At 44.8% G+C, this 25,072-nt stretch overlaps 1 protein-coding gene across 1 annotated transcript in view; it reads left to right on the top strand.

Moving 5' to 3' along the window:
- The first annotated feature begins 4,236 nt into the window (after positions 1–4,236).
- TNS4 (tensin 4) overlaps positions 4,237–25,072 on the top strand; it is a 30,247-nt gene continuing 9,411 nt past the window's right edge. The window contains exons 1-6 of the mRNA XM_028704016.2: positions 4,237–4,514; positions 13,389–13,993; positions 19,544–19,955; positions 20,833–21,248; positions 22,356–22,442; positions 23,602–23,709. Coding sequence (XP_028559849.2) covers positions 13,510–13,993; positions 19,544–19,955; positions 20,833–21,248; positions 22,356–22,442; positions 23,602–23,709 — 1,507 coding nt within the window. The 5' untranslated portion in view covers positions 4,237–4,514; positions 13,389–13,509. The remainder of the gene's footprint in view (positions 4,515–13,388; positions 13,994–19,543; positions 19,956–20,832; positions 21,249–22,355; positions 22,443–23,601; positions 23,710–25,072) is intronic.

The following is a 25,072-nucleotide window of genomic DNA, read 5'->3' as shown; positions in this document are numbered from 1 at the left end:
TCTGGTAACCTTACCCTAAAGCCCTAAACAGCCTTGGCTCAGTATACCTGAAGGAGCGTCTCCACCCCCATAATTCAGTCCGGACACTGAGGTCCAGTTCCGAGGGCCTTCTGGCAGTTCCCTCACTGCGAGAAGCAAAGCTACAGGGAACCAGGCAGAGGGCCTTTTCGGTAGTGGCACCCGCCCTGTGGAATGCCTTCCCATCAGATGTCAAAGAAATAAACAACTGTCTGACATTTAGAAGACAACTGAAGCCAGCCCTGTTTAGGGAAGTTTTTAACGACTGATGTTTTAATGTATTTTTAATCTTTTGTTGGAAGCTGCCCAGAGTGGCTGGGGAAACCCAGCCAGATGGGCGGGGTGTAAATAATAAATTATTATTATTATTATTATTATTATTATTATTATTATTATTATTAGTGAGGGCGCTTCCAGGGAACCTGATTCTTGAACATTTGTCCTGATTTGTTTTCATCGGAACGTTGGCTGTTTAAATCAATCTTCTTTCTGAGTTATTTGTGGGAAGGCTAGAGGACGACGTGTAAAAGCACATGCCGTTCCCTGCTTTTCAGGGCATTTCCCCCTCACTTTTTTAACCACAAAAAATTGATCTTTTGGGGAAGTGGGGTTTAATTGTGTAACCTGAACTGGCTGGCATGTGATTGCATCCCAACTGAAAATGGTGATGGTCTGCAAGCATCCAATGTGTAGCTTAACAATGGAATCAATTATCAGGATGTTGACGCTTTAAAAAAAAGAAAGAAAAATTAAAAATAGCATTATAGTGTTATAATGATATAACATTATTGTGAGAAATGTATTTTAGTACTGTTTAAAATAAATATTCGCCTTTATTATTATTTATTACTATCATTAATTAAATTTGTATACCTCCCTTTACCCAAAAATATAAGGGCAGTTCACAATATAAAATTAGAATATAAAAAAGACACAAAATACATAAAATAAGTAAGAACAGAAACAAACCAATAGCACACACGCCTTTCACAACACATTTAAAAGGGCATTGAATGTCAGTTGGCCAAAGGCCTGGTTTTCATGGTGTGATAAAATGCCGTGCAAGTACAAAGGTCCTAGCGCATATATGTGCTGAGCTTCAAGTGACCATGTGACCTACTCTCAGCAGCTATGTCATGCTCAGTTCACTAGTGTGAATGGAACGTAGAGAGGTTCACATGCACAGGAACCGTGCAATACTCTGGACAATGAGGAGCCTATTGCAATTCTGCTTGTAGCTTACGATGGAAGATCAATGCTAAGGCCAGTAGCCCCCGACACTTCTTACTGGATGTTGTAGTGCAGAACAGGGAAATATGCTGCTTGTTCTGGAGAAAGTAGGTAGGCAAACAAACCCCTGTGTTGCAGAGAGAACATCAGAAATATCTAGGCAACACGATGACCATGTACATACGCAATAGACAGTCTTTATAGAATTCCTTCAAAACCATAACAAATACAAAATTAAATCTTTAGTCCCAAAGTCTCTGAAAATCCTTAAATGAAGCAAGGTACCAGACTTTGTACGATGAAAGACAAGCTGCGAAGCTTTGTGTATTCGGCAAATATGATGTCCAACACTGAACAGTGATTCCGGATATTGACTACTGTTTCGTAGAATTATTCGTCAGCGTGGTGGGAGGATATAGAATTGCTTCATAAACCCATCTTATTTTGAATGAATGTACGTAAATGAAAATATCAAATGCTGTGAAACAGTGCTCATGTAATAATATAGTCACTGCATATATCCTCCCACCACGCTGACGGAAGGAATTCTATAAATTTGAAGGAATTCTATTGTGTATGTACATGGTCATCGTGTTGCCTAGATACAGTGGTACCTCGGGTTAAGTACTTAATTCATTCCGGAGGTCCGTACTTAACCTGAAACTGTACTTAACCTGAAGCACCACTTTAGATAATGGGGCCTCCTGCTGCCGCCGCACCACCGAAGCCCAATTTCTGTTCTTATCCGCCCTGGGTTTCACCAGTGAGGGGGTGACAAAATGCCGGGCGGCGCTCACTGTGTGGCCTGCAGCACGCCTGAGCCACGCGTCTCTCCTGGGAGTGACGTGGTGGCTTGGGCGACCGCAGGCTCCGCGCTGCCCCAAATGGTCTGCCCGCCATCTCCCCCTCAGTTGTAGGGAGGCTGAGTGGGAGGAGGCAGGCAGACTCCTTGGAGGCCCGGCCCGGCTTGCCCTGCCCCACGGGCAGCTGGCCCCACCCCTGGGTGCAGGGCGTGCGCACCGCCCCAGGCGCCTGATCGGTTTGCTCCGCCGCTGGCTAACAGACCTCTTGCTTATCCAGAGAGTTTTCAATAATTTTAAAAGCGTGCTTCTTTATGTGTTCACTGGCCCAGCGGGGCATATTACTTGTGCCTGTTTCCTTGTCTCCTGTTTGAACAGCTAGTATGAAAAGCAGCCTCGTAAAAGCCCTGCTATAAAAGGTTTCCTATCTGTGGGTTGCTGGCTTGTTTCATTATAGTGATCAGGCCCTTATCTTGGATATCACACCTTGGAGTTCTGCAGAACTCAGAGCACGGAGATAGGGGCAGAGGGCAGAGCAGTTGGAGGCAAGAGGGAAGGGAAGGCTATAAATAGGAGCTTTCCCCAGGATGGGATAGCTCAGTCGGCACAGCATGAGACTCTGAATCCCAGGGTTGTGGGTTTGAGCCTCACGCTGGGCAAAATGTTCCTGCATTGCAGGGGGTTGGACTAGATGACCCTCGGGGTCCCTTCCATCTCTACAATTCTATGAAAAGCACCCAACATATGTATACTGGGCAGAGGCTGGACTTCTTGCACACATCGTGCTACTTTGCTAAGCAGCATAAGGCCCACTGCAAGAATCAAGTCATCCGCATGGTGGCTGCAGGAATATAGATGCTCAGCCTGTGCTGAGTCCCATACCCAGCTACATCAGCTCAGAATTAAGCGCATCCACATCCACCATCATTGCCAGAACAGTGTCAAATTAAAGGGCCATGTTGAATTTGGTGTGTGTGCTGATGATATACAAGTGGGAGCCCCAGCAGGATTACCTGGCTGGGAGCAGCGGCAGACAGTGTCTTCCCGCAGACGCTCTAAGTGCCCCTATTTTCTTATATATATTAATTTTTTATTAAATTTTCTGTTTTTACAATTTTCTGTTTTACAAAATATCCTTAAAATATCAGTGACTTCCCTTCTTCTCTTTCCGTGGTTCATTTTGCATAACATACGGTAATCCCTGCATATTTTACATAACCTAAACCATTCAGTATTCCATCGTTACATCCATCAAAACTTATTTACACTGCTGAATTTATCTTAATGCTGCCAAGGTTTTCAAGTGTACACAATTCCCCCACCCCATATAGTCAAGAAACATTTTCAATCTTCTTTAAACGTATGTTCTTCTTGTTCTCTTATTCTATATGTTAGATCTGCAAGCTGTGCATATTCCATCAGTTTAAGTTTCCATTCTTCTTAAACTGGGACCTCGATCCCTGTTTTCCAGGGACGTTTTTAGAGAAGCTGTCCCAGTTTCTGATTTGATTGCAGAATGTCCCACTTTTCCTTAGGGGGTCCCTATTTTCATTGGAGAAATGTTGGAGGGTAGGTTCCCAGGGCCAGAGGTGGGCATGCAGGGGGCAGAGAGTGGAGGGCGACATGAGGAGGACACAGCAGGACAGGCACATGCCCTTCCAATTCACTCAGTCGCTCTAAATGGAAGTCACATGCCTGTTGTGTCCTCCTGACGCCCTGCCAGCCCCACGCTGCTTCATGAGGCTGGGATGTGGGATCCGATTTGCAAAGCAGCGCAGGGATGTGGGATCCGATTCGCAAAGCTGGGATTCATGAGGCTGGGATGTGGGATCCGATTCGCAAAGCAGTGCAGGGCTGGCAGGGGTAGTGCAAAGAGCAGAATGTGCCCTGGGGAAAACTGTGCCAGGGGCAACGCTCTGCCCACGCTTTTCACCACACGAGTTCTTGTCGATGAGTGAAGGGCGCTCTGCACATTCTCAGGAATACTCTCCGTCTGGTATTCCAGACTGTGAATGAGGGAGCCTGGATGCCAGCCAGAGGGCACCAGAGGGTATTGTTCTCCCTCCAGGCCTCGTTTACCAGAAATCGGGATAAAATCCCCCCACCTCCTTTTGTCAAATGCCCAGATTCACTTCTTTATTTCTCTGTTTGTTCATTTCCCCTTTACATTATGCAGCCATTTGTCTTCCTGCTAAGTGAAGCAACGAGTTGTGGTGGAGGGAGCATGCCTGGCCGGCTGCCAGCTTCCACAGTCAACTTCTTGGGCTTTTTTTCATTACTCCTGGACATGACTCGAAGAGACACGCCTTAGCAATCCAGGTGTGGCTGCCATGAGCTCACCTGGCATAGGCGGGACGGGACGACCATTAAAGCAACAGCACCCTCAAGGCACTCATATCTTCTCACACTTTCCCTTTGCCACACTTCGGAGTGAGTATATTACAGAAAACAGCTGCTGCAGCTTAGGTAATGGAATGATTCTTTCTCTTTCTTTCTTTCTTTCTTTCTTTCTTTCTCTCCCTCTCCCTTTCTCTTTTTTGTTTTCCCCCTGTTCTTCACTTACGGTTGCAACTTTTTCTAGCGTCCCATATTACCTAAGTTGCATAATATCTGTCCCACTATGATATGTCATGTCTGATGGATTGGAATGTAAAATGAGGGATCCCTGCATCCATTTTTTTCTTGTGACTGGTCTAGAACACTGTGATAAAGAAACCCCCAAACCCTGCAGAATCCTTTCGGTTCTAGAGCAGTCACGTTCTTCATTATGCATGTAGCATGCAAAATGTACGCGAAAGAACTGAAGTTGCTTGTTTTGACTCTTGACCTCACTTTTCTCTTCTACGAAAACTTTGCCAGTGCTGTTAGCACAGGGAGGGGAGGACAGCCTGGTTGCACCTGGCCTTTATTCATGGAGCAAACTGGATAATACGGGTTGATGTGCAGAGGAAGAGTTAAGTGGGTTTTAGCTTGTCAGGGGAAATTGTGGGGGATCCTGCTTACTGCTGGACAGGGTGAGCCCTGACACTGGCTATGCACTTCCAAAACCTGGGGTGCTTCAATATCAGGGATTTAGTATGGAATTGGCATGCTTCGTTGGCTCACTTTTTATGGGGCATCCACATGACACCATCGTCCTGTCAATGTCATCCTGTCTTTTCTCAGGGTTCCTCCAGATGATGTTTATTGAACACTTGCCCAGATTTACTTGCACAAAGCTTATGTGGAGGGTAGACTGTGCCTAGTCTTTTTTGAGCATTCCTTTTGATTTGTTTGCAGGGAGATTAAGTGTTCATCCTGATTTGTCTGTGCGGTGTTTATATGTTTTCCCGCAAATTATTTGTTCCACCCACACTTTTCATTGCATTTTCCCGCCATTTTCCTAACAATGAAACGCCTGCAGTTGTTTTCTGTTTGAAGTGAGTTTGGCTAAGTAAGCACTATACCTTTCCAGTACATTTGAAGCACGTTTTCGCTGAATGAATTCTGGGCACTGCAGTTTACCTGTCACAGAGCAACAACTCCCAGCAACTCTTAACTCTGTGAGGGGCAAACTACAGTACCCAGAATTTTGTGAGGAAAAATATATGCTTTAAATTTTACACTATGTATGGGCCCTTAGTTACATAAGAGTGCTAAAGTGCTGTAATCCACTTTAATCCAAACACCAGGCCTTTAAAGCTTTCCCCCACAAATCCTAGGAACTGTAGTTTGTTAAGGGTGCTGGGAACTGTAGCTCTGTGATGGGTAAACTAAAGAGTTGCTAAATGCAAAAAAGAGAAGGCTGGAGGGTTGTGGAAATCATGGCCTAGATAGGGGAAATGGAATTAAAGAGCTGCTGACAGGACCAGAGTAAAAATAAACATGGGTTCTTTGGATATGATACACTAGATTTGATCCAAGCCCTGGAAGCTACTGAGAGCAGTATTGCTGCATCAAACACTGACCTACGGTTAGGAAAGCGGGGTGGGATTTGTTTGCAAATGTGTGCTTTCAAAACAATATGCGAACCAAAGCACGGTTCTCCTTCCAACTTGGTCTGAATTTTGCAATGCAGTTCTCCAACCACAAACGTGTACAAAAATTCATGTTTAGGGGGTTTTTTGCAGGTGGGTGTTGTTGATCTTGTTGGTGTTAATTTTTTTATATCTATATTTTGGATCTTGTGATTTATGTGGAATTTTTCAGTTTGGTTGTGTACTTTTTGATTTTTTTAATTATTGTTAATGACTAGTTTTGTTATGTTCATAGCTATTTAATTTTTTATACATTGTAAACCGCCTTGCACATGGTTTGAACTTTGGAAAGGCTGCAAACAGAAGAATAAGTGAGTGATTGATTGATTGATTGATTGATTGATTGATTGATTGATTAGTGGAAATAACATGCTGAAATCCATGCTGTTACAAGAAAAAAATGTTCTTCCCCTTCGAAAAAAATGCGTAGACGAGGAGAAATGTGTACAAATTTTCAACTTAAGACTTTAAAACAAACAAACAAATCTAGAAAATATATGTGTGAAAATGGAAAGAAGTGAATTGAAGATTGTATAAATAGAAAGTGAGAGAAACCAACATTAATAACTTCATCCCTGTTTAACAATGGGGGCCAACATTTATTCAAAGCTGACTATTTAGTCACTCTTTTTTGTTCTTCCCGTTTGAAATTTGAGCTGCAAAAGCAAACAAGCCCATTTCCTTATCCTAGAAATAACGTGGGAAGGAAGGCCGGATTACAGATTACACGCTCCTTAATCATCATTGGGTTCCTTTGTGGCGCTCCTGGATTAAGAGGGTGTGCCGGGGAGATGGCAGGATACCGTTGCCATACTGAGGCTTGTTTGTTTTGACTGTAGTAACAAGAAGCCATGTTACCAGTCACACAGCCTAATGTTAATATGCCTCACAGACTTGGAGACACAAGGCACAAAACTGTGTGGCTTTAGAAATGCCCAGGGTGATTGTCTGTAGGCCTCATGGCAGGAATTGACCCTCCTATTAGACAGGGTGAGTCAGCCGCCTCAGGCAGTTGATTTGGGGCATCATGAAAGGGCAGCAAATGGTCGGTTAATTCAATTTATCCATATTATGTGTTTACTGCCAGAGAGGGCAGTTTTTGTGGTGTTTTCACCCTCAGGTGCCAAAATAACATGGACAGCCAAGGACAGCTTGACTTGGAGTGGGGGTGGGGTCACTTTACCTCAGGAAGCAAAATGTCTTGGCTGGTCCTGTTCGAAGGACTGGTAGTGTGAAAAGGACTAGTAATAAGGGACAGGCATTTATAGCCTGCCTTTAAATTAAGAAAATGTCCGAGGCGACTCACAATAAATATCATCTCTGCCCTCCCCCCATTTATTTTATTAACTGGTCAATCACACCTCTAGTAAATCACTAAACGCCTGGTAGTTAAAAAGAGCTTGTCTAGTATAGGGGCTAAGAGTATTTGCTGGAAAATTTCTGGGTCAAATCTCACCCCACCCCTGAACTTACTAGGGGACTCCAGATAAGCCACTGTTCTCTCAGCTACCTATCTGCAATATGAAGATAATAATACTGGCATAACTTGCAGGACCGTTGTAAGGTTAACAGGAAATATGCCTATGAAGCATACTGAGCATTTACAAAATGTCTCCCATGAAGGCTCTGTGTTTCAAGCAACCTGGGCTCCCCTGTTCTTATTGTTGCTCAACTCTTCCCAGACATTTAATTCCTAAGCATGAATCTCAGGACATGGTCTGCTAGCTAAAAGTGGTGTGTGTTTTTCTGTCAAATAGATTGCGTAGACCAGGGATGGGGAACTGGATTCCTCCAGCAGGTCAGAGTCTGACTTTGCCAACCGCCCACCACGAGCCAGATTCTGACATCCCCAGCACATACCCCGTGTCCCACTTTGACCCACCCATTTGTCAATTGCCTGAAACCATTATGATACGCTTTTGAACCCCACGAACCTTTCTTTTGCTAATCAATTGCTCTCCAGGGGGAGCTTGGGTTAGTCGCTCTCTCCCAGCCTTGCAGGGTTCTTGTGAGAATGAATATGGCGACATGCTGCCTTGAGCCCCTTGGAGGAAAAGTGGGGTATAAATGTTGTAAAAATCTTCTGCAAAGGGCTATGTTTCTATTTTCTTTAGCTCCTCCTCATCTATCTTGCAACATCTTCTTCGTTTTACTATACAAAGCTCTTCAGATTTCTACTGTTCTCTTGCTCTTCCCACTTTCCAGCTTTTTAACATTTGCACTACTCCATCTCCTCCTATTTTTTTAAAGCAGCACCTGCAGCAAACTCATCTCCTTCTCACTGATTTTCCAAGAAAAGACCTTATGGCCTGCAGCTTTCCTCCTTTCCATTTGTTTTTTTGCTCATTGTCTGTCGCTATCAGATTGTGAGCCCGCAGGCAGCGCTCATCTCCTTTCAGCTTCTGAACAGTGCTTAGCTGTTAAAAGCTCTAGAAATAATACCAGGATTCCCTTACTGTTTAGCAGTTGAAGAGGCTCTCCGGGCAAACCTCTTGGGAGGAAGGTTTTGCCCCACTGTTTTTTCCTCCACTGTGCTCACTTGTTGTTTTAATTATACACACATCAGTGACGTAGGGTGGGAACTTCTCCAGTGTTTCATTTCTCTGTGGGAATGTTTTCCATTTCACAAGTTCGTTAGCAGCAATGAGCGAGTGCCAACCGCAAATAATATATTGGGCAAGTGTTTTGCTACAAGTAAATGAAATGGGTTATATTAGATCGCTCTCGAAGGCATCAGAAGAAGAATAAAAAAATCTGATGCAAATGGAAAAAGTTCCAACATAGATTACTCTATTCGAATCAGCCTGATTTGCATAGGAAATTGTTGTGGTTCAAAGTTTTCCAAAACAACAACAGCAACCCATCTACATTGGATGTGTGAGGGTGTCTGAATTTTATTTATTCATTTGTGATGTTTATATCCAGACTTTCCTCCAAGAAGCTCCCCAGAACAACCCTGAGAGGTAGGCCAGGCTGAGAGATTGTGACAGGCTCAATGGGCACTCAATGAGTCTCATGGTCTAATGGTGGGGGCATGTTTGAGCCTGGGTTATCCCACTCCTAGTGCAACATACAAACCACTACATCACCCTGGCTCTCACTCAGTCCCCAAATCATCCCAACCTTATTTTTAATTTGGTGTGTTGTTCTCAGAAAAAGGCTGGGGGGGCGGAAGACTGCTGCTCTGTTGTAGTGATGCTGTGAAGAAGAAGAAGATGCTGTGAAGAAGAGAGCCAGCGTGGTGTAGTGGTTAAGAGCGGTGGACTCGTAATCTGGGGAACTGGGTTCGCTTCCCCGCTCCTCCACATGCAGCTGCTGGGTGACTTTGGCCAGTCACACTTCTCTGAAGTCTCTCAACCTCACTCACCTCACAGAGTGTTTGTTGTGGGGGAGGAAGGGAAAGGAGAATGTTAGCCGCTTTGAGACTCATTCGGGTAGTGATAAAGCGGGATATCAAATCCAAACTACTACTCTTCTTCTTCTTCTTCTTCTTCTTCTTCTTCTTCTTCTTCTTCTGTGAAGCACTCCTTAGATCTTGGAGTATAATCGTACCTTGACTCCTAAACGCCTTGGGAGTCAAACGTTCCGGCTCCCGAACAATCAAAAACCGGAAGTAATTGTTCTGGTTTTTTAATGTTCTTTTGGAAGCCCAACATCCGACGGGGCTTCCACAGCTTCCTGCAGCCAATCAGAAGCCGCGCTTTGGAAGTCAAACATTTTGGAAGTCAAACGGACTTCCTGAACCAATTCTGTTCGACTTCCAAGGTACAACTGTAGTTGGAAATTCCAAGGAGGGACTGTACCCAACTTGGTTTCTTTTGCATGGGAGAGCAGTGAAGTAGATGACCCCTAGGCTCCCTTCCAAGCTTAACATTCAATGAGATCTCACCTCACCTTCATCTGAAGATGTGCAATCTTTGCGAGCATCTGATGGGCATTCCAAAACACTAAGAGATCCCTAATAATTTCTAAACCATTAGCTCCTACTATTGAGGAGACAATAGTCCATCCTGGACTATTAAGTAGAAATTTACCTATGAAAGGAACCGTCAAAGGTGTCTTCTTCTGTAGCCAGTATTAGATTTTAAAAGAAGAAGTTCTGTGCAGGCAGCAGGTTTGGGGGGGAGACTGTAGCTCAGGTTCAGTCCACCAACATCTCAGGGAAAGTCTCCTGCCTGAGCCCTACACAGCTGTTGCCAGTCTGTGTATACAACATTGAACTTGATGGAGCAATGGTCAGTCTCTATGTAACACAGTTTCCTTTCTTCTTGGGTTGCTTCCAACTGTGCATGTAAAACAGATCGTTGGTATGGAAGGGGCAGGAGATGGATCACGTTTAAAAGAGGAACAAGTTCAAAAAAATATGAGAACCTTTCTTCCCCACCCCTGATTGTGCAAATCCTTACATATCTATGTGAAATGGCACTAAGCCTTCTCCCAAAGCAGAAACAGCTATTACGGTATGTGGGGGAGAAAGTCCTCTGAAATGCATTGATCTCTAGTTTCCTTTCCAGAGAAAAGGGGGACAGAAAGGAGCCGTTTTTGTTCACGTCCAACAGTTATATAATTCCCAGAGCATAACGTCCTGGCTATTCGTCAAGCCTTTTTTCATCTGCCTCTCTCATCAGCCTTCAGGGCAGTAAGTCAACAGTTGCTAGACATGACGTACGGCAGCAATTGCAGCCCTTACCTTCTCCCTGCCTTGAGCCTAAGCTATAAACTTAGCCTGACACCCATTTGTCTGTTCCTGAAAGGGCTTGCTTCGGTAGTGGTGAAAGCTTTGGAGTATCTTAAGCAGGCTTGCACAAAGTTAACTTTGTGGGTGCGCCTGAGGTCCAACAAGGAAAGTTAGGTAAACAAAGAAATACATAGCGGTGAACCTTTCCACACTTGTTCTGACCATCTGCAGAAAAGCACAGTGTTAGCTGATGAAGAAGAAGAGTTTGCATTTGATACCCCGCTTTATCACTACCTGAAGGAGTCTCAAAGCGGCTAACATTCTCCTTTCCCTTCCTCCCCCACAACAAACACTCTGTGAGGTGAGTGGGGCTGAGAGACTTCAAAGAAGTGTGACTAGCCCAAGGTCACCCAGCAGCTGCATGTGGAGGAGCGGAGACGCGAACCCAGTTCCCCAGATTACGAGTCTACCACTCTTAACCACTACACCACACTGGCTACAAGTTACATCCCATTTGGATTACTGTACAGTGGTACCTCGGTTTACAGACGCTTCAGGTTACAGATGCTTCAGGTTACAGACTCCGCTAACCCAGAAATAGTACCTCGGGTTAAGAACTTTGCTTCAGGATGAGAACAGAAATCGCGCAGCAGTGGCGTGGTAGCAGCGGGAGGCTCCATTAGCTAAAGTGGTGCTTCAGGTTAAGAATGGACCTCTAGAATGAATTAAGTTCTTAACCCGAGGTACCACTGTAATGTGGTCTTCATGGGGCTGCCTTTGAAAAGTGCTCAGGAACATAAATTGGCTCAAAGAGCTGCAGCCAGCTTGCTGACCAAGGCTGGTTATAGGGAGTACAGTATACAACTCTTTTGCTAGAACAGCTCCACTGACTACCCTTCAGTTTCCAGGCACAATTCAAAGTGCTGATTATTACCTATAAAGCCCAAAGTGACTTAAGTGCAAACATATTAAGTCCAAAGATTGCATTTGCTCACCTGAACCTGCCCAGGTTTTGAGATCTTCAGGGGAGGCCCTTCTCTTGGTCCTGCCCCTCTCACAGGCATGTTTGGTGGGGATGCAGTAAAGGGCCTTCTCGGTGGCTGCTCCCAGTCTCTGGAATTCCCTCCCTAGAGAAGCTAGACTGGTCCTTACTGTCCTTCTGCCACCAGGTTGAATACCTTCTTGTTTTAATTAAAGAACTGGTGCCGTGCTGCTTTTATTGCAATTTGTAAGCAGATTTTATATATGTAAAGGTAAAGGGACCCCTGACCATTAGTCCAGTCGTGACCGACTCTGGGTTTGCGGCGCTCATCTCGCTTTATTGGCCAAGGCAGCCGGCATACAGCTTCCGGGTCATATGGCCAGCATGACTAAGCTGCTTCTGGCGAACCAGAGCAGCGCACAGAAACGCCGTTTACCTTCCCGCCTGAGTGGTACCTATTTATCTACTTGCACTTTGATATGCTTTCGAACTGCTAGGTTGGCAGGAGCAGGGACCGAGCAACGGGAACTCACCCCGTTGTGGGGAATTGAACTGCTGACCTTCTGATCGGCAAGTCCTAGGCTCTGTGGTTTAACCCACAGCGCCACCCGCATCCCTCTTCATATATGTATATAGTTTCAATTTTATTAATGTTTAATTGTTTTTTCAACGTTAGTTCTTTCCACTTTTAGCAATTCTTGTTTTTATCTGTAAGTTGCCCTGAGTCCCATCAGGGGTAAAGGTGCCGCATTAGTAATAATAATAATAATAATAATAATAATAATAATAATGGAAGAAGCGGCAGAATTTGCGGTGGGGGAGGGTTTTAGTGGGAAACCACAAAAGTGTACTTTTACCTGACTATTATATTCTCAACCCTGCCCTCTACTGACTGGAGCCATTCAAGGTTGCTTATACCCAACAGAATTAAACCTGTGGGCCGGAGGTTTCTGGCTGCTAATCTATATCTCTATTTTCCTATCTGTGCTATGTTTTTGTGTATCAGTGCAATTGCCCATTTTTGCTGCTGAGCCCTCTTCAGCCCTTCCCAGAGTTGCCCTTTCCTTTCTGTGCCTGTTAATAAAACTGGTCTCTATTCTCTGTCCACTTGCAAGGAATCACAGATATTATAGCATGGGTATGCAAACTAAGGCCCGGGGGCCAGATCCAGCCCAATCGCCTTCTAAATCCGGCCCGTGGACAGTCCGGGAATCTGTGTGTTTTTACATGAGTAGAATGTGTCCTTTTATTTAAAATGCATCTCTGGGTTATTTGTAGGGCATAGGAATTCATTCATTCCCCCCCCCCCCAATATAGTCCAGCCCCCCACAAGGTCTGAGGGACAGTGGACCCGCCCCCTGCTGAAAAGTTTTGCTGACCCCTGAGTTATAGCTATATTTGTCAATAAAACTTTGGGCTCTGCATCTATTGTTTCTACTTTGCTCAAGGACTCCATGTATTCTCTTTAAAAAACCAACCTGTTTTCTCCGCCACCAGCACTGCCTGGAAGAAATGCGTTGGTGACTGTCATTCTTCTGCTTACAATTAAATAAGTAAGCTCCCTTTCTCCCTCTCTGCCCCATTACCTGCCGTTCTGAAACTAAAGTGCATTACCAGAGTGCTCACAACCATTTATCTTCTGTTTTAACGTTCTGTTTGCACAGGTTTTCTCCCTTGATGCGGCAGGCTCCAGGAAAAGGTTTGCAGGTGTTTGCAACATCTTAGCCGCTCAGAGAGCGAGAGAGAGAGAAGATAAACAATCCTTGAAGACTTCACACCCAAAGGATGTCAAGAGTGATGCCAAACCATGTGCTTAGGGTCGGACAGACAATATGTGTTTCGTCCCAAGAAGACCACGCTCGCTTGCAGCCTAACGGTTATTCGCCTTGCCACACTTCGCCATCGCAGTATTTATATTATTCTGTAGAAGGCTGGGACAGACAGATCTCATTGACCCAAGGCACAGGAGGTCCACTGCCCAAGATGGAACTCTATGACTCCTGTAAGCCGGCAGAGGCCACACCTATGAAATCCCCAAATTTGGGGGGTAAATGTCTGCCAGAGGAGCCAGCAGAAACCAGCAATGACAGCTGCCCAGAATTCTCTCCCACTTTGGATGTGTCCATCGATAAACTGAACCGCCTGATCTTGGAAATTGACCCCACTTTCCAGCCTCTCCAGCTGAATCCAATCCAAAGCCAGAGTCCTAACCAAGCTGTTCCACAAAGCAGCACAGCAGTGGCCCCAAAACAGGAGCCAGAATCCCCAGGTAAGGTGTGGAATTCATTGAGTTACAGGGCTCAGTCTGCTGAGCCGATGAGAGGGCCAAATCACCGAGGGTTGACCTTTCTCCCTGCTGCCTGCCCCCATGGGAGTATATTGCGTGGTGTCCTTCAGAGGAGCTCTCACTCTCCCAAATCGCTGGAAACTTAGCTCCCACCCAAAAACAACTTCCGCAAACCTGTAGTGGTGAATGTTTCACCATTCTGACAAACAGCAGATGCAGTGACGAATCTGTGACTGAGCTCAGGGCCAGATCAACCACGAGGCTAATAAGTAGCCTTAAGCCCTCCTAATTATTTTGGCTTTCAATTTCCCAGCTCAGCCAATGAAGTTGAGCTTCCCTGGACTAGTCACCTGCCCTTCGGCTTCCCTTCCTCATAGGTTGCTGTATCTGAGAATAGCAGAAGGATAGGAAAGCTGATAGTCTTCTACAGTAGTACCTCTGGTTACGTAAACTTCAGGATGCGAAAGTGGCAATACCGGAAGTATTTGACTGGGTTTTGCCACGCATGCATGTGCAGAAGCGGTCCTCAGGTTGTGGAAACCTCGGGATCCGACCAGATCCCCGGAATGAATCCTGTCCGCAACTGGAGGTACCACTGTATTAGCCTTTGGTCTTCCATACCTTTAATCTAGGCTTGATCTGGATTGTATTTCTTCGGACTGTAGATGGGGGGACATCATTGATTGCTCCACCACAAATGCATGTGTGTGCGCGCACGCACACACACACCCGCTAGGGTTGCCATATTTCAAACAGTGAAAATCCAATGTTTTTAGCCAAAGTTGTTGAGCAAATTTGCAAAAAAAGAGAGGTTTTGGGGCTATTTTTAAGGAAAATTCTGGGAATTGTAGCTCTATGAGGTAACACTGTATTAGCCTTTGGCTCAGCAGCCTTAACAAACTACATTTCCTAGGATTCTTTGGGGCAGGCCATGCCTGTTTAAAATGGTAGGAGGCTGCTTTAAATGTGCAGTGCAGATGGGACCTTTGTCAAAGTTCAGTTCAGATAATATTGACCACCTCACTGGCAGTTTGTGACCACTAGGCATATGATGCATCCATTGACTTGTTCTAATTTGTGGTGTTTCTCCCCCCTCCCCAATCTAAACTCCATATGATTGTTCCCTCTAACACACCTGATTGATTTTTCTTGATTGGATTAGATGTGCCAAATAAATGCAGCATCGTGTGTTTTGCCCATGACATGGGCTGGGGGTGGGGAGGAGCCTGTTGAGACAAGTCTGCTTAGTCATTTTTTAAAAACTCAGTGGTGATGTCTCAGAGGGTGTTCCCTGCGATGATTGCCAAGGGCAACATGAGATTAACTGTCGTCTCCCCCACAGATTTATCTTTGAGCTGCAATAACCAAGCATGTCAGGAAACTAGGAATAAATTGCTTCTTTCCATCCCACACACTTCTTTTTTCTATGTTACTGGAAAGGTTTGCACACACATTAGATATTCTTATCTAAAATGGAAATGTAACCCATGATGTCCTGGGTGATGTCCCAGAACCCACTTGGCAACACCCAGGAAATTCAGGAAGCCACGGGGCACTGCATAGTTTTTCATACAAAGCCCGGCCTAAATGGTTTGGGACCAGAGAATTTGAAGACCCCCCCTCTTCCTGCACGAACGCACTCATCAACTGCAGTCATCTTCAAAGGGAGCACCTACTCTGCACTTTGCCATCAAGGCAGGTGTCTATGGCGGGGATGTGAGACAGGGCCTTTGCAGTGGTAGCACCTTAATTGTAAGACTCTATACCAAGGAAGATTAGACCTGCTCCTTCTCTGTTGTCCTTTAGGTGGGAGTTTAAGACATTTTTGTTCTGGCAGGCTTTTAAATGTGTTGTTATATGGTTTACTTATCAGTTTTATTTTGGCTTTGTGGGGGGTTGGATTAGATGACCCTCAGGATCCCTTCCAACTCCACAGTTGGGAAATCCAGCCAGATGATAATAATACACTTCTATGATTCTGTGACCTCCACTCTGGCAGGTGGCTATCATGCTCCCACTAGGTGCTTGAACCAGCTAATTGCCCATTAGAGCTTTCTGGTCCCCATCGATGATGACCGTGTCATGCTAAGCCTGAAGGAAAGGCAGAGACACATTGCATAACAAGGCAGCATGACTCACACCACCCTGCTAGGTTTTGTACTTTGGCACTACTTTCAGAGTACAAAATACAGACACATCGCATCATTTCACAAAGGGCGTGCACAGGTTATAAATTGCTATGTTGCCCTCTTGCAAAAAGCATGCAGTTGGCTATCAGGAGAGATTCACGAGTGGGAATTGCACACCCAGAACCCTGTTGGGCAACAGTGGGCAACCTGTGGTCCTCCTCATGTTGTTAGACTACAACTCCCATCATCCCTGATCATTGGCCATCCTAGCTGGAACTCATTAGAAATTGAGTCCAACAAGCATATGGAAACCCGCAGGTACCTCTTCCCTGCTAGTGGAGAAAAAGCAGCTTGTGAACTTTTTTGTGAGTTTGGATTTGTAAGTAATAGGTAATTTGTCTCTCTGTTTAAGTGTTTCCCAAACTTGGGTCTCCAGCTGTTTTTTGTACTACAACTCCCATCATCCCTAGCCAGCAGGACCAGTGGTCAGGGACGATGGGAATTGTAGTACAAAAACAGCTGGAGACCCAAGTTTGGGAAACACTGCTCTGTTCTGTCAGGTTCTGTCTTCCTCCTACCTCTGCCCATGTGAGGATAATTGTACTAACCAAATTTGAATGAAATAATATGATTCTGCAGGCTAGGGCCGATTGGAGTTCGGCAACATCTGGAGGGCTACAGGTTCCACACACCAGCTATATGTGAAGTACTTAGAGCACTCAAAAAGTGGTTATACAAAGTGGTTAGAACTTTGCCTCCTGTTTAACACAATTCCTTCTCTTTCTGTATACTTCCAAAACAACTGAAAAAATTAACATCTTCAGTGCAGATTACAGTTGTTAAATTGAAATCTAATCTCTAGAAATAGATCAATTGCAGTGGAGAGAAAAGATTGAAATGGGAAGCCTTCCCAGAAGAATTGGGCAAAGAAAAACAATGGGAGTTTTTGTGCCTCTATGTCCAAACTGAACAAATGTGTCACACACTTGGTAATAAAAGCAAACTTGTTCCCACCCCCAAGGTTATTCCTCCAGGGTTAGTAAAGTGGCACTAATATTATGCCAATCCTGCACAAACTCATTGATGCTGTGATAGTAAAGATCCCCATTTTATTTTATTTTTAAGGAAACCTTTATGTATATGTACGTAGTTGTGTATAACAAGGTTGGGGAACCTGTAGCCCTCCAGGCATATTGGACTCCAATGGCTTATGGTCAGAATGATGGGAGCTGAAGGCCAACAGCATATGGAGGGTCACAGATTTCTCCACCTCTGGAGAATATCAGAAAAAAAATATTTCAATGCCATTGCCAACACTGAGGTGTGGTTTTGCCTCTGATGTATTCTTGGGGAGTCACCAGATGTTTTTTCATCTGGAGTCAGGTACAGACAGGACCTATGAGAAAAACTAAAGCATCAGCCACACCCTCCCATACAGGTGCCAACAAGTAATGGGCTCAATGATCATCACTGGAATGACTCTATATAACACATATTTTGGCAGGGCTTTTTGCCTTCCAGATCCTGGAGGTCGTTTCTACCTGGAAAGGGAAAGTACCTGGAATTAAGCTAGGAGTGACCTTTGATCTCAGTTTGCTGCTTAAAAGATTTATATACGCATTTCAGGGCCGTTGCCTTCACAAGCAGGGTACAAAATAATTCCACAGCAAACATTTAAAGCCTATTAAAAGCCACATTACATTCCTTAAAATGGACAGTAAAACTCAACAATTAATTAAACCAGCTGATAAATTCGTTTTAAAGTCACCAGTGAAATGGCTGTAGGCAATTCCATTAATATGGGGCCATCACTGAGAAGGCTCTGTCCCTAGTTCCTGTCAGCCTAATGCTTCTTATTGACAGGCCAGATGAACTTCCCCATACCCCAGTCATTCTTGTTTAGTTCCCTGTCTTTTTGCAGACCTCAAAACCTAGACTTATTTATTGAGCAAAGAGAGAACTGAATAGGAAAACGAAAGTAACTGCAAGAACGGTCTGAAGGTGGAATGTTTAGCTCTAACCCAACATAGTGAATGCACTTACTGTTTAATCCCATCATTTCCCATCACTACACTCTGCACATGCCCGGAGTCTTGCTCTTGGCTGCTTTTCTTACTGTGTGTATCCCAACACCAGGTCCTGGCATTGAAAACAGGTTCAAGGACAGAGGCCTGGTTTGAATGCAGCTTTGAAGAATCAGCAACTACAAACATTTGAGTGTCACTGTGCAGCTGCTTGCAGTTTGATGCTGTAGGGTTGAGCTGGCTGAAAGGGGTTGAGGCGTTTCTGCAACTGAGGCGTTTCTCCAGGACTTGTCCCGAGGCAAATCTAACTGCCTCTCAGGTAGTGGGTGTACCTTAAACCAGAAGTTCTGTCCTCTACCCCCAAGTCATTCTACTCTCTTGTTAGGAAAGAAACAATATCCTTCATGAAAGATCAAAGAGAATAATGGGGAAAGAAACAAAAAGAGTCCATTTTTTAAAGAGTAGAAGCTGCCTTCAAATTGGGTTGGGGAGGGGCAGCCAAATTTTGAGCTCTTGAGGAAGTGACTCACACGGCAAGCAACCAAGGGGAGATGGGAGCACGGTTAATTCTAACATTTGCAGATTCGTCTTCGTGAAAATGGTTTTCATTGAGTGCCTTTTCCTGGAGCCAGCCAGGATGAACTGATGAAAGCCGATTTTAACTCATGAGTTATTGCTGCAATCTGTTCTGATTGTGTATTTTATCTTTATGAACGCTGTTTTTATTGTGTTATGTGAGCTGGTCTTTGACTGTAATAAATTACCGTATCTATCTATCTATATATATCTATCTATCTATATCTATATCTATATCTATCTATCTATCTATCTATCTATCTATCTATCATCTATCTATCATCTATCTATCTATCTAACTGCCTCTCAGAATTTGCTTTAAGGGTGAGAGTAGCCAAAGTTGTCCCGACCCTCTAGCATTTCACAAATTCGTGAAGGATGCTTTCTCCCACTTTACAGAGCAGTGGTGGTGGTGATTTTGCTGCAAGAATTACTGAATCATAGAATTGTTCAGTTGCAAGGGGACCCCATCTAGTCCAGCCTCCTGCCATACAGGAATAGTGTGAAAAAATACTGTGAAGCTCTTTTTACAATGTTCTCTCTCTCTCTCTCTCTCTCTCTCTCTCTCTCACACACACACACACACACACACACACACGGTGCTTCCAGGGCAATTTACAAAAGTACAGAACAAAACACAAATATATATATAGATGTGAAAATATATATTGCTTCTTAGTGTAGCAAAACAGGTATATTGTTTTAAAAAAACCAGGGTTGGAGACTAAGCTTTGCTGTACTCTATTTTATCTTGTCTGTTGCTCTTTTTTGCTTCTGAGGTTTTTGATGTTTCTTTCTGGCAGACATAAAGTACATCGAAATGACACCTGCCAGAGCAAAGTGCCAGGAGTCTCTGCAGAACTCAGCGAGTCCGTCCAGCGCCCCACATTCCACGTCTCCCCCAAACCACTGCCCTTTGTTCCCACATGGAGGAACCCACTCCAGTGGCCACATGACCTTCATGGTTGGCCACGATCCTGGTGGCCCCCAGTATCCCACAGGGAGGCAGTCGCCGGCTTGCATCCGAGTCTCTGAAAGCATCTCCATCCCGCAGCAGGACCAGAAGGGCTACGGGTCAAGCTCCCTCCTGCCTTCCTCCCCAGGCTTGGAGAACTTACGGAAGCTGTCTCAGCATGGGAGGCTGGTGCAGCGATGCAGCGAGGCATCTCTGCTGTCGACAAGTCCTGGGTCGGACACCAGCTACATTCTTGGAAGGTAAAGTTGTTGCTTGGGAATCCTTTGTACCTGATCTAGAAGTTAACTCATTCGGGTTTCTGTACCTTTATAACAGCAGTTGTGTAGAAGAGGGGCTTTCAGTAGATGGGAGCTTGTCATGCACATCTATTAAAGGTACAGAAGCTCTATCATCTGGGCACCCTTATGCTAACTGATAATTATGGGAGAGGACTAGGAATTGAATGGAGTATCCTGGGGAAAAATGGGACTGGTTGAAATTCTGAACTGGAGCACTCCCCACTGCAACGTTTTGTTGCAGATCCCTTGCCTACTTGCGATTTTTGAGTTTGGAAGATAAGAGGCACCACATACTATAAGACCATAGCTGTCAAGCGTCCCTTATTTGGCGGAACAGTCCCTTATCCCAGCGCCATGTCCCGCTGCTGTCCCTTATTCATGAGGCTTCGTTTGGCTGCTGGCTGGGCTTTCTGCCTTTGGCTCGGAGGGGCTCAGAAGTTGAACATACCTGTGCCCGGAAAATCCCTTATTTTGGCTGCTGATCCCTTATTTTCAAATCTGTAAGTTGACAGCTATGTATAAGACATGTATAAGACAGGGTAGCAAATGGGATCTGGTCGAACAAACTGGATCCTGAGCTTCACCACCTCCCCGCAGGTCATTGTGACAGGTGGGTGGGGCTGCACTACCTGTCAATTACCATGGCATAAAGTCACTAAGTTTCCAAGGAATGTGTGCTCTAAGCACACTCCCAATTCTTTCCTTCCTTTCTGCAGGCACAGCTTGTGACTTGACAGTGCCCTTCAGGCCAGAAAGACCTGCAGGCCTTGATATGGTGCTAATAGTTTTATGCCTCTTCCTTAATGCCTCCTCCTGTGTTTCCTTTCGTCTTTTGCAGCAGCTCCCAGTCACTGTCCAACAATGAGCCCGACACTCCTCAGACCAGGTCAACGGGAAGTCCTTCCTCTGTTGGATCCCTCAATGGTTCTTCCCTTGGTTCCTGGAGCTCAGGTTCCTACTATCCTGGTGTCAGTTGCTCCCAGAAAGGGAATTCTCCCCTACCTCAGCCGTTCCAGAAGGGACAGACCCATAGCTGCTCTCCTTCACCCATCACAAGCTCCCCATCCCCTGTGCCCATTGTGCTTATCAACGGCCGTCTGGAAGACAGTGAGATGTCCTCCAAACTTTACAGGAATCACCCAGGTTCTTTCAAACAGAAGATGCCCCCACCCAGTTCTGGCTCATTTTCAGGTGCCAGCAGTTCCAACAAAACATCTTCAGAGAGCTCGCTCTCATCTTCTTCATCTCTGGACAGTAAGTCATCTGACCCCTGTGATTCGAACCTATATATATTTTAAATTTCAAAACAACTTTGTTGCAAATGGGGCATATGGAAAGGATCAGTGCTTGGAATGTTAATTTAAAAAAAAAAAAACTAATTCAAGTTTGTCCCATCGAAAAGGAACTGGTTTGAGTTCATCCTTTAACTAAGCAGTTCAAGTTCATCCAAATGAACTTTTTAGTTTATAAAAAGTTTGTCTTCAGCAAAATAAAATCCAACATTCAGAATATTACAAGCTGTTGTGCTCAAGTAAGGGATCCAAAAGCAAATTGGGGGCCACGCACAAGTAAAAAGATATCTTGACAGATAGAATGTCAGCTGGTGAAGCTTTCCCCATAATTTTATTTCCATACTAGAAAAGGCTTGCCCTGTTTAATTTGTACCAACCACACACATGTCAAAGGCACAATGCATCACAGGCTTTTTTCCTGTACTATTTGGTGCAAGCTACTCCTGTTGGAAGAGGGAAAATCCCTTTAACACAGACAATACCAGAAATGCTGGACATTCCTACCTTCTGATTGCTTAACAGCAGTGATTAAGTGACTTGGAGATCTTAGCAACAGCAGCACCTCTGTATCTGCCTAATAAGCCTTAGAGCATAGCCTCCACTTTTTGCTTTCTAACTTTCTTTATATATAAAAAAAATGAAAGCTAAGTATTCAGTCCTACTGCAGAGGGTAGGGAGAGAATGAATGTAAAAATGAATTGGATACCTTTAAAAGATCTACCCCAAAATGAATTTAATTTACCTTTCGTTCACCCGGCATTAAGGGAACTACTTTCAGGTATAGTTCAGTCAATAGCTAACATCCTGTAACAAGGAATTCAACAGGTTAATTTGTGTTCTGTGAAGAGATAACTTTCCTCTTATTGCCATAAATCTGTTGTCTAGCCATTTCAATGGATGGTTCATTTCAAATAATGTGTCTCCTTTGCCTGGATCTTTATGATTTCATAAGTCCCTTTCAGGCCCCACTTAAGCCATCTGTTTTCCTAGCCTAAAATTTAAAGAAACAATGATCAGTCTCTTTTGGACATTGCCTCCAGCTTTTCCTGTATCCTCTTCCCTCTTGCAGGCTATTCAAAAGAAACCCAGACAACGATGAAGTTCGTGATGGACACCTCCAAGTATTGGTTCAAGCCTAGCATCACAAGGGACCAAGGTAAAATAAGGCATGGCGTTCATGGGGGAGGTGAGGGAATAGCAGGGAATTTAAGAAACACTGAGCAAAGCTGCAGCCATATTTTCTTCCTCTGATATAGCAGGGCCCAGGGTCATCCTGGGCAAAATGAAGGCCGCAGGAGGCCAGAGGGTGCATTTGTAAGGGGAGGAAACATCAAATAGAAAAGAGAGTTTCTAAACCCTTACTGCTTTCTCCTTTGCAAACCTCCAGCCAGTCACTTTTCCTGACTCGACTGGGCAATCGGGGTGGGGGTGGGGAGGGTTAAGGATGCTCTCCTGAGCACTGCTTTCCCCAGCAACAGTGCCGGATTTATGTATAGGCTAAGTAGGCTGAAGCCTAGGGCCTCTAAATCTAGGGGGCCTCACCAGCTGGCCCTCTCCCCAGTGCCGCAGTCTCCCCTCTCCCAAAATTGCAAACCCAAGGCTTCAAGTGAGGACAGGGCAACTTGGGCCTCTAAATCTAGGGAGCCTCGCCAGCCTGCCTGCTCCCCAGTTGTGAGGGTGAGGGATGGGGAGGAGCCTCACAAGTGGAGTAGCATAGGGCCTCTCTTCATTTAAATCCAGCCCTGCCCAGTAAACGCCACTACTCCTGCCCTGGCTTTACAAATCAGAGGTAAACGCAGGCTGGAGAATCCTCCTTCGCTTATTCTGAAAGTACCAAAGAGAGAAGAACACATGCAAGTCCACATATACAAGAGAAAGGGAACCTATAGCCCTCCTGATGCTGCTAGACTGCAACTCACATCATCCCAGACCACTGGCCATCCCAGACCACCTCCAGAGTCCAACAACATCTGGAGGTCCAACCACAGGGTTCTTGCAAGGATTACAATGAGGGCAGGGAACTTCAGTGCAAAGCGGCCCTCCAGGCTTCTCTATCTGGCCCCCAGAACTCTCGCTTTCTCCACAGCCCCTCCCCCCACACTGCCCCTCACTGGTCTTGATGTGCATCCAAAGTGTTTTTGCCTGCAGAAATGTGTTCCTTGAATTTACACAATGAAATGTTTTGAACACTAGAAAGCACCATACACACTATTATTATTATTATTAATCACGATATTGCCATCCCGCCTGCCTTCATAAAATAACACCCTTCTTTGGTTATGGCGATGCTTTAACTACTGTGTGCCGTTAAACAGCTGTCCAGATGCTAGCTGATGAACCTCCTGGCACTTTCATCATGCGGGATAGCACATCTTACCGCGGCTCGTTTGGCCTGGCCATGAAGGTCTTCGGCGGCAAAACAGGTACTGAGGCTTCCCTTTTGAGGGTGGGGGAGAGGGGGTTGGTCTTGCTCAAGCAGTGGTGTGTGGTCAGTGGATTGTTCCCCTGGCACCTTCTTCCCAAAGCCCAATAAGCTTCTGCCCGGCTTAGGGGGGAAGGAACGATGCTCATATGTGCAACATCGCCACCCCCCAAAAACCCCTCACAAGCTTCTGGCCCTAAGTGTTCCCCTATGAAAAATTTCACTGCATACCACTGTGCTCAGGAGCTTCTATTGCAAGTCCCTGCAGGAATTTAATACCTGCCTCGGGGTTTACTGCCCTGAGGTTCCCAGTCTTAGTGTTGACAATATAGATAAAGGAAGGGGAAGATAGAAAATGAGATCAGAATATGTGTCTTCCCCAAGCTTCTGCTGGCTGGGGTGCACTTTAAAAACAATAATAAAAAAATAAAACTGGAACCACACATCACTCTTGCAACTGGAAAGATGTGGTTTTAGGGTGTGATAGTGCCTATTGTCTATGGTCACATCTGCACCACCCATTTAAAAATACATGGTTTTCTCAGAAGAATCCTGGGAACTGTAGTTCTTTAAGGGTGCAGGGAGTTGTAGTTTCTTTGAGGGTGAACTACTGTGACCAGAATTATTTGGAGGAAGCCATGTGCTTTAAACGTATGATATGGGTGTTGCCTGTGTGTCTCTGCACATAGGATGTTACCTATGTAACTCTTGTTTTGCATTCAGGATTCCAACTAAACAGCTTACACTGAGAATGTATTTGAAATGGTATAACCTTTATTTTTATCATTTCTTTATCACATTTCTTTAAACAGATTTTAGGAACAGCTCTTAAAGTTGGTGGCAGATCACACGGCTCCTTTCAGGAGAGACAATAAATTGTTGGGTTTAAAATAAAATGAAATCCATGTCTGTAAAACAACTGGGAGGTGGGAGAGCCAAATAGTAAATTCTCCCTCTCCAGCTGTTTTAATGTTGTACCACAGACATAGCATCGGTGATTAAAAAAAGAACAAAAGGCCAAGAATTTAGGAACAGAATATGCTTTGCTATGTTTGTTTTAATTTTTTTAAGAAAATGATACCACCTTTCTGTTCAAAGAATACACAAAACAGTGTTTAGAAACTAATGGGTTTATTTACAAATCACTACTTGTGATTTAGGGACGCGGGTGGCGCTGTGGGTAAAACCTCAGTGCCTAGGACTTGCTGATCACATGGTCGGCAGTTCGAATCCCTGCGGCGGGGTGAGGTCCCGTCTTTCGGTCCCAGCTCCTGCCCACCTAGCAGTTCGAAAGCACCTTTAAGTGCAAGTAGATAAATAGGTACCGCTTTATAGCGGGAAGGTAAACGGCGTTTCCGTGTGCT

Source organism: Podarcis muralis, chromosome 13 (genome assembly GCF_964188315.1).
Source record: "Podarcis muralis chromosome 13, rPodMur119.hap1.1, whole genome shotgun sequence".
NCBI classification, from domain to species: domain Eukaryota; kingdom Metazoa; phylum Chordata; class Lepidosauria; order Squamata; family Lacertidae; genus Podarcis; species Podarcis muralis.
The sequence above is the reverse complement of the archived record's forward strand: the minus strand, read 5'-3'. Positions and strand labels throughout refer to the sequence as shown.